This window comes from Octodon degus, unplaced genomic scaffold (assembly GCF_000260255.1).
Source record: "Octodon degus isolate 3935 unplaced genomic scaffold, OctDeg1.0 scaffold00098, whole genome shotgun sequence".
NCBI lineage: Eukaryota > Metazoa > Chordata > Mammalia > Rodentia > Octodontidae > Octodon > Octodon degus.
In genome coordinates, this window is record NW_004524674.1 from 4,596,788 (window position 1) to 4,605,455 (window position 8,668).

General features: G+C 53.4%; 2 protein-coding genes across 10 annotated transcripts; one reads left to right on the plus strand and one right to left on the minus strand.

Annotated features, from left to right (window-relative positions):
* Positions 1-1,084: 1,084 nt before the first annotated feature.
* On the plus strand, positions 1,085-4,247 carry Slc16a13 (solute carrier family 16 member 13). Of its 2 annotated transcripts, XM_004638370.2 has the most exons (5): positions 1,085-1,172; positions 1,366-1,564; positions 1,703-1,846; positions 2,493-3,230; positions 3,945-4,247. In XM_004638370.2, the coding sequence occupies exons 2-5, from the start codon at positions 1,366-1,368 to the stop codon at positions 4,148-4,150; spliced, it is 1,287 nt and encodes a 428-aa protein (XP_004638427.1). In that variant the 5' UTR covers positions 1,085-1,172; the 3' UTR covers positions 4,151-4,247. The 2 variants fall into 2 exon arrangements, with proteins under 2 accessions (XP_004638427.1, XP_023579079.1); XM_023723311.1 differs by lacking the exon at positions 1,085-1,172 and having other exon boundaries at positions 1,179-1,564; positions 4,062-4,247.
* Positions 4,248-5,507: 1,260 nt separating this feature from the next.
* Positions 5,508-7,786, minus strand: Slc16a11 (solute carrier family 16 member 11). 8 transcript variants are annotated; one of them, XM_023723474.1, is made up of 5 exons: positions 7,650-7,786; positions 7,186-7,393; positions 6,800-6,943; positions 5,865-6,632; positions 5,508-5,780 (listed from the first exon to the last, which is right to left on the minus strand). In XM_023723474.1, exons 2-5 carry the CDS (start codon positions 7,385-7,387, stop codon positions 5,551-5,553), a joined length of 1,344 nt encoding a protein of 447 aa, XP_023579242.1. In that variant the 5' UTR covers positions 7,388-7,393; positions 7,650-7,786; the 3' UTR covers positions 5,508-5,550. The 8 variants fall into 8 exon arrangements, with proteins under 8 accessions (XP_023579242.1, XP_023579243.1, XP_023579241.1 ...); XM_023723475.1 differs by having other exon boundaries at positions 7,186-7,390; positions 7,645-7,786; XM_023723473.1 differs by having other exon boundaries at positions 7,645-7,786.
* Positions 7,787-8,668: the final 882 nt, after the last annotated feature.

Sequence of the window (8,668 nt, forward strand, 5' to 3'; positions counted from 1 at the left end):
TTTCTCACACAAAAAATTATAAAGCTCAGCATGTTTTGTTTTTTTAAACCACACTGCCTCCTTTTGTTTGCATCTTTCCACACTAGTCTGGGTATGAACTCAAGCCTAAAACCAGCCTCCTCAGGAGCCTGAGTTAAAATGAAGGAACAGGAAATCAAACTCTTAGGACCACAGGGTCTCTGTAGGGATTGAGAGTGCTTGTTAGGGGCCTGGGTACTAGTTGGAGAGGTGGAGCTGACTGCACCAGTGGCTATGGGCATAGTTTGTCTCTTTACCCCATCATGAGATCAGAAGCTGTGGTAGGAAATGGCTGTTATTAGAAGGTAGAGAAAAATGTTCCAGCCCCACTGAACAAGGGTTAGGTGGTGGTGGAGGTGGAGCCTTGGTGGAGCTTACAGGCGCCCTTCCTTTCTCCAGTTTATTTTTGGTCTGAATGACCTGTAGATTTCCTGTTAGTGGGAACAGAAATGACAGGAGCGTGTTTTTAATCACAGAAATGAAGGAGTTCAACAACCCATTTTTCTTGTGTTTCCCCGTGGCCTTTCAGGGATCCAGGAATCTAGGATTTTTCGAGGCTGATTTAGTAGCCAGGTGTTTGGTTTAAAGATCTCAAAACCATTCCCAGACCTGGTGATTTCTGGACCCCTCATTCAGCAAGTATTGAGTGCTCTGTCCTTCCAGAACCAGTTTATCCACCATCTATCCTTAACTACAGGCCTTGCTGCTAAAAAGTGGGCAAACTGGGCCCACAACAAAAAACACGACCACGACCACCACGTTGTCATCACAGATGCCTGCATCACATGGGGCCCTTCGCTGCAGGCCTCCTCAGGTCCCTGCGCATGCGCCCCACTCGCAGCTTTTTTTCTGAACAGTACTTTAAATCCCGCCCAGTATTCCTGGCCCCGCCCCTTCTCGTGGGTACGCATCCTCATTGGCTGGCTACGGACAGGATGTCTGGTCGCCAGGCCAGGTGCTGACATTCACAAAGATAAAACAGATAACCCATCCAGAGACTGGCGCGCTTCAGGGGCGTGGCTCAACCCATTTCCGCTCCCTATTCCTTAGCTGAACCCTAGGGTCTGCCTGGGCCCGCGAGGCATGCCAGCGGGGCCACGCCTCCTCGCTGGTCGCCGGCAGGCGCTGGCCTGTCCCGGTTCTTAGGCGCCTAGGTCAGTCTCCTCCCCTTGCTTCGGAGAAGGCGCTGGCGCTGCTTCACCAGCACCTTCCTCTCTACCAACCCCTCCTCTCCTACACCTACCCCCAGCCGCCCCGCAGGCTGCATGGGTGAGTGGGCTGAGGTGGGGCGTCCACAGCCCAGCTCCCCCAGGGGGAGTTAGTGGCGGCAGCTCTGTTCCTGCCCAGATGGCGGGCAGAGCTGAGCCTCCCGATGGCGGCTGGGGATGGATGGTGGTGCTCTCAGCATTCTTCCAGTCGGCGCTGGTGTTCGGGGTGCTGCGCTCCTTTGGCGTCTTCTTCGTGGAGTTTGTCTCGGCGTTTGAGGAGCAGGCAGCGCGTGTTTCTTGGATTGCCTCCATAGGAATCGCGGTGCAGCAGTTTGGGAGTGAGTGCTGCCCCTGGTCCAGTGTCCCGAGACCCTGGAAAGAGAGTTGAGGAGGGAGGAATGGGCAAGGCTGAGAGGTTGGGACGATGCTGGGGCAGGGCGCCTGAGGCCTCGAAGAACCTCCTTTGACTTCCCCAGGTCCAATAGGTAGTGTCCTGAGCACAAATTTCGGGCCCAGGCCTGTGGTGATGACTGGGGGCATCTTGGCTGCGCTGGGAATGCTGCTCGCCTCGTTTGCTACCTCCTTGACTCACCTATACCTGAGTATTGGGCTGCTCTCAGGTGAGATCCTGGGCAAGGACAGGAGAACCAAATGCCTGTATCTTTGGCTCCTGGATTTTCCTTTTTCCCTGTCCTTCCAAAAGGCTTAAAGAGAAGTGGAAGGAAAGTTTAGCTAGCACCCGTGCCATGAAATAATTCTTAACAATGACTCAATTGATAAAGAGAGTGTGAAAAATTAGCAAAGCCAAAGAATGATGAGTGTGGAGTACACAAGCCCAAGGCTAGTGGACTTGGAGTGCAAGAGAATACGTAGCTATAAAATGCTAGGTAGTGTCATTGTGCAATAGATATCATTAGCCTATGTACAAAGAAAGCCTTTCAAAGATTACACAACTTGACAAGGGAAGGTTACACCACCAGATATGGTAAAGCTGGGATTTAACTGCAGAGTTTTGTGTTTAATTGCTTTACAGACTTCTCTAGGTCTCCCCAGTCCCATTAAGTGTATTAACACTTTGTAATTTGCAAATGAGTAGATGGAGGCTGGGAAAGTAAGTTAAACATATAAGGTCGCCCAGCTAGAAAGTGTCACACCAGAACTGGAACCAAAGCAAGGGCTTCATTCTGCTGCTGGTAGGGTTGTGACTACTAGATGTCCTGAGCTTCCCCTACAAGCCTCCAACCCCCATTTCTTCCTCTTTGACAGGCTCTGGCTGGGCCTTGACCTTCACTCCAACCCTGGCATGCCTGTCCCGTTACTTCTCCCGACGTCGATCCTTGGCCATGGGGCTGGCACTGACAGGAGTGGGCCTCTCCTCTTTTGCATTTGCCCCTCTCTTCCAGTGGCTGCTTGACCACTTTGCCTGGCGAGGGGCCCTGCTGCTGGTGTCAGCCCTCTCCTGCCACCTTGTGGCCTGTGGTGCTCTCCTTCGCCCACTGTCCCTGACTGAGGACACTGCTGTGGGTGGCCCTAGAGCCCAACTGACCTCTCTCCTTCATCATGGCCCCTTCCTCCGTTACACTGTTGCCCTCACTCTGATCAATACTGGCTACTTTATTCCTTATGTGCACCTGGTGGCCCATCTCCAGGACCTGGGTTGGGACCCACTGCCTGCTGCTTTCCTACTCTCAGTGGCTGCCATTTCTGACCTTATAGGGCGGGTGGCCTCTGGGTGGCTGGGAGATGCAGTCCCAGGGCCTGTGGCACGACTCCTGATGCTCTGGACCACCCTAACTGGAGTATCACTAGCCCTTTTCCCTGTGGCCCAGGCTCCTACAGCCTTGGTGGTTCTGGCTGTGGCCTATGGCTTTACATCGGGGGCCCTGACCCCAGTGGCCTTCTCCGTGCTACCTGAACTGGTGGGGACTGCAAGGATTTATTGTGGCCTGGGACTGGTGCAGATGATAGAAAGCATCGGGGGACTACTAGGAGCTCCTCTGTCTGGTAAGGGGAATGGGGCTTCCAGGTGGGCCAGGGCTGCCGTTGTGCACAACTGGGGAACAGAACTATTCCCATTTTAGTGTATGTGAACAGTGCCCTCTGTGGTACAGCATACAGCTCACATGATCAATCATAGCAGCTCTGAAATGGATCCATAGGACAAAGAACCTGAAGCTCAGAAAGTCTCAGTGGAGGGACAAAGAGGAGCTAAGTGGAACCCCTGGAAGTGTACATATAGCCTGGGTTTTCAGGGGACCTGGCTAGACCTCACCCAACATGGCATTCCAGTGTCTTCCTTTCCTTTGGCCTACTGGGCTCCTGCCCAGGTGTCTTAGCCATTTGGTTAAAGTTCTCCAGGCTCAAGATACTAGACCTTTAACATCTTTCCCTTAACTATTAACTGAAGGCATAGATGGGCCCCAGTTGCTGGAAAGAAACCCACAGGTATGCCTCACTTAACCTGGATTACCAAATCCATACTGGCATCTGGGGCTGGTTTGAAAGACCTTTCTAAAGGCATGAAGGTGGGCTGAATTGCCTTTTGGGGCCCCAAGGGAAACAAGTTCTCACATTTATCCAACCTTACCTGGGTTGGGAGTTCTAACTCCTCTAAGAGCAAGGTAGGGGCAGTTCCCTACACCCAGAGTGGGTGTGAGCCACCTGGACAGGTGAACAAATCACTTATGCATGTATGTTCTTTTTTTCTTTTGGACTTAGGGTACCTCCGGGATGTGACAGGCAACTACACGGCTTCTTTTGTGGTGGCTGGAGCCTTCCTGCTTGTAGGAAGTGGAGTTCTTATTACGTTGCCCCACTTCTTCTCCTGTTTCTCAGCTCCTACTTCCAGGCCCCAGGAACTTGTAATTGAGGTCCTGGACACCAAAGTCTCCCTGCACAAGGAAGAGGGATTGGAAGAGGAATAAACACCAAGAGGCATTGAGTCTCCCTAAAGCCAGAAACTGACAGCTCCAGATCTTTTCCTGTCCCATTAAGGCATCCACAGAAACAAAGTGCCTTAAGATTCTTGATCCACTAGCAAGCGCAAGGGTCTGAGTTCAATCCCCGGTTCTGCCAAAAAAAAAAAAAAAAAAAAAAAAGATTCTTGATCCACCTTCCCCAGAGCAGGCCTGGGGCTGTGATATGTGTGCCAACCCTCTGTTTTGTTGAGGCCTCACTTTTTTTCTTCCTTCACTCTCCCAACCTTTTCTGAAGGATCCTAAAGGTCCTGCCTCATTGAGCTGTGAATCAACTGTGAGAATCAAAGAGACTTTGTTTTACATGTGGTCCCTAGTGTTGCTCTAAAATTTCCTCTCTGAAGAAAGATGTTTGGGAAACAAGATTATTCTTTTGGGATAAAACTAAATAAGGAGGGGGCTGGTGAGATGGCTCAATGGTCTAAAGCACCTACTTAGAACAAGCTTAGCAAAGCACAGGGACCACGGTTCAGTCCCCCAGCACCACATGCCAGCCAGCCCCGCCCCCTGGTGGGCTGAGCTGGGCCCACACACACACACACACACACACATATAAATAAATAAATAAAATAAATTTAAAAAAAAACTAAATAAGGAAATGACAGTAATCATGACCTCAGAAAGATCTGGGGCCTATGTGCTGATGGAGTCAATGACTGGGTGAGAGGTGTCCAGGCACTCTAGCAACTGAGACTTCTTTCCTCTAATCGTTACCTCTCTCTTCTCTACTATTCTAGTGACTCAGAAAAGAAATCAAGAGAATTACAAGGTGGTAGGGTGTATGTAGAGTGGGAGCTAAGAGCTGAAGTTTGACCCTAAGTTGTTTTTATTTATTTATTTATTTTTGCGGAACCTGGAATTGAACTCAGGCCCTTGCACTTGACAGGGAAGCGCTTATTCCACTAAGCCATCTCCCCAGCCCCCAAGACCCTAAGTTCTTGTATGTCTTCCTCAGGTCAACAGAGGGAAATTGAAATGTAGGAAAGAGTTTGTGTGGTCTAGATACGAGCATCTCTTCCCCTGATACCCCCAAAATGACCAGCAAACCACTCCTCAAAGACTTCCAGTACAACAAGGGCATGGCCAAAGGGAAATAGATTGTCTGAGCAGATACACATTCTTCCCCACTATCAGGGCTCCTGGAGTCTTAATCCTTTCAATCAGCCTTTTGGGGTATCTTAAATAGAATTTTTTTTTTTTTTTGTAGAACTGGGGATTGAACTCAGGCCCCTGCTCTTGCCAGAGAAGGACTTATTCCACTGAGCCATCTCCCCGGCCCCTTAAATAGAATATTGGGAGCATCAGATAAAAATTCTTTATTGGAGGGAGAAGCTCAAATGTGATCACAATCAACATGTGGCCTCCACAGTGGAGTGAGGGCCTCCTGGGGAGAGCAGGACAACCTTGGGTACAGGGAGCAGCTCCCGGCTCTCAGGGGGAGGGGTAGGCGGAGGTGAAGCCGGATGGCAGGAGGGGACCGCTCTGGGGAGGGCCATGTAGATGAAGCTGCCAGAGAGGATGAAAGAACTGCACATCAGGAAAGAGGCGGTGAAGTCTCCTGTCTCATCCCTTAAGAAGCCTGAGAGGAAAGGTAAAGAAATTAGTCCTGGAAACCCAGGGACAGAGAATGGTTCTGAACAGACCTGCTGGCTCAAGCCCTTACCTGACAGAGGGGGGCCCAGAAGTCCCCCCAGGCTCATCAGCATCATCACCAGCCCTGTGGCCTGCACCACACCTCCAATGCCTACCAGCCCCGGGAGCACTCCAAAAACCAATGGGGCGTAACTGCCAGCACTCAGCCCATAGGCCCCAGCTGCTGCCATCAGCGGGGCTCCCCAGCTGTCTTCGCTCCCAAGAGAGGGCACCAGTCCCACTGCCATCAGCCCCAGCCCTGTCAGAGCCCCAAACACCGCCAGCAGGCGTGGAAGGGGCACCCAGCCCTGGTCTGCCAGCCACCCACAGACCAGCCGGGCGCCTGCATCCCCGACTGCAGCCACAGCTACCACCCACGCTGCCCCGTAGCCCCCTAGGCCCCGGTCTAAAGCGTGGGGAGCTAAGTGTACATAGGGGATGAAGTACCCGCCCCCAATCAGTGCTGTCCCCAGAGCAAAGACTGCAAAGGCCCGGTGCTTGAAGAGACCCAGGCCTAGGGCAGCTAGAGGACCACGAGGTGGGACTGGGGGGTCACCGGGCAGAGTCAGGGGGCGCAGAAGGGCTCCACAGGGAGTGAGGTGGAGGGTGACTGCGCCCAGGAGCAGCAGGGCGCCCCGCCAGCCGAAAGTATCAAGAAGGAACTGCAAGGCGGGTGCCAGGAGCAGCGAAGAAGCCCCGTTGCCCGTGAGTGCCAGCCCCACCGCTAAGACCCGACGGCGGGAGAAGTAACGGGAGAGGGTGCCGAGGGCAGGGGCGAAGGCCAGGGCCCAGCCGGAGCCTGCGAATGGAGAGGACAGGATGAGGGCAGGGACCAGGTAGGGATGCCCACCGCGGGACTCCCAGCCCTGCTTCCCACAGAGGACCCCGCCCGTTCGGCCCCCATCCTCCAGCAGACTCTTAGCTGTACATCGGTCCAGAAGGCCTGAGGCATCCCACTCTTCTCACCAGCGAGAAGGCCCAGGCCGAGGTACAGGTGCATCAGGCTTCGGGCGAAAGCTGAGAAGATGAAGCCCAGCGAAGTGAGGACGCCTCCAACCATCACCACTGGGCGCGCCCCGCAGCGTGTGCTCAGGGCGCTGCCCACTGGGCCTAGAAGGTGGTGGAGTTAACGAAGACCCGCTTCTGGGTCCCGAAACTCTTCTCATTGGCTGCTACCTAGCCTAAAGCTCCTCCCCTGGCCTACTAGTCCCTCCCCTTGATCCCCCAAGACCCACTCTTTTCTAGAATGTAGTTCCATCTTCAGGTTGTCTGGAAGTCAGGTGGGTCTCCCATCACTGTACTCGTGGCCCATGTACCGTGTTCCCGCCTCCCACAGTGGGGACCCCCCTCACTGGCTGCCTGCTGCACGGCCAAGGCCAGGGCGCTGACCCACGCAGTGTCCTGGGCGCTTCTGTCGAAGTGTTCCGCGAGGTCTGGAAGGGCAAGGCCCAGAGAACGTAGGACCCCGTAGGAAAGCCCGTTCACTGAGAAGGCTGCAGCGGCCACCACCCAGCCCCAGCCCCCGTCAGGGGGTCCGGCTGTCTTCGGAGACATCGTCTGCTGGAGTGAACAGACACCCCTGAGTGAAGTCTCCACGCATAAGCCTCTGCTTGGGAGCTGGCATCTCTGAGACCCAGCTTTAGGCTCTCGCCCAGAGTAGGCTGGTCACCCCCGAGCGTGGGCGCGGGCGGAGGGCGCGGGAACCAGGTCTAGGGATAGACTCCTGGGTGTGCGCGAGGTACAGGGATAGGGAACAGCTGGATCCCCGAGGCTGGGGATCCCCCCCTCCCAGACTCACTCTTCCCCCTTACCCGACCTCTTTGGGCGGTGGGGAAAGGGAAAGGACTCCTGGTTTTCTCCCCGCTTCGGCGGGCTGAGCCCCAAAGGGCAGCGAATGCGGAGCTGGAACCCAAGTTGGCTCTCTCTGTAAACAGAGATCACCACAGGGACCTGAGCCACCTGGGACGGGGTGCGGAGGGCGGGGGCGAGTTGAGACAGCCAATCCTTGGAGCTGCGGGTGAGGCCAGACTCTTAAGTCCCAGGGGGATTGAATTATCCACACACAGCCCTTGGTACAGAATGAATCCGGCCCCGCCTGTCTCACGCCCACGCACCTGCTACCAGCTCTGCACAGAGGAGACTCACTGAGTGCAATCCTTACCAAATCCATGCTGTACTGCCCACGCGCAGAAATAGAGGTGGTCCCCCAAACCAACAGGATAAGTAGTGCTGTTCTCGCGAGCCTTGCTGTGGCTCAGGTAAACTTCGGGTATCATGAAATCCCTGACCTCAGGGAATACCTGCTCCTTGCTCAGTAGCATGTCCTGAAGGAGAGGGGAAAGAGGGCTCTTTGTGAAGACTTGTGATGTGCCTGGCCCTCCTACCGTCTCACCCTTACACTACCCCATGAGAAGGTACCATCTCCACTTTACACACGGAGAAACTGAGGCACACAGAAGGTAGGGATTTGCCCCAAATCACTCAGCTAAAAAAGAAAAGTCATTTAGGTTTGTCCGACAGCAGGACCATACAAAGAACAGACCTAGGAGCGAAATAGAATCTGCCACGGTTGATGGAAATGGCCTGGAGACAGTGACGTGGAAATGACAGAACCTTTGGAGGGGTGGGGGCTTGGGAACTGAAGAAATCTTTGCCATCAGTTCTAAAGACTTAGGCTAGAATTTTAAAAGCAAAGTAAGAATTGGAGAATTGAACCCAGATGTTGATTTCTTGAAAAACATTATAACAATCCTTTTTTCACAGGTTAGCATATCTTTACATGTTTTCATCAAGAGATTTCTTCCTTGGTTTAATTATTAAACGATACCAATAAAA

Excerpts from the sequence above, each read along its gene's own strand:
- Slc16a13 (XM_004638370.2), top strand. The coding sequence starts at position 1,366 with ATGGCGGGCAGAGCTGAGCCTCCCGATGGCGGCTGGGGATGGATGGTG. Across the intron at positions 1,565-1,702 it reads CGCGGTGCAGCAGTTTGGGA|GTCCAATAGGTAGTGTCCTG; the intron begins GTGAGTGCTGCC and ends TGACTTCCCCAG. Across the intron at positions 3,231-3,944 it reads ACTAGGAGCTCCTCTGTCTG|GGTACCTCCGGGATGTGACA; the intron begins GTAAGGGGAATG and ends TTTTGGACTTAG.
- Slc16a11 (XM_023723474.1), bottom strand. The coding sequence starts at position 7,387 with ATGTCTCCGAAGACAGCCGGACCCCCTGACGGGGGCTGGGGCTGGGTG. Across the intron at positions 6,944-7,185 it reads GGCCGTGCAGCAGGCAGCCA|GCCCAGTGGGCAGCGCCCTG; the intron begins GTGAGGGGGGTC and ends ACCACCTTCTAG. Across the intron at positions 6,633-6,799 it reads CGGCCTGGGCCTTCTCGCTG|GCTCCGGCTGGGCCCTGGCC; the intron begins GTGAGAAGAGTG and ends CTCCATTCGCAG.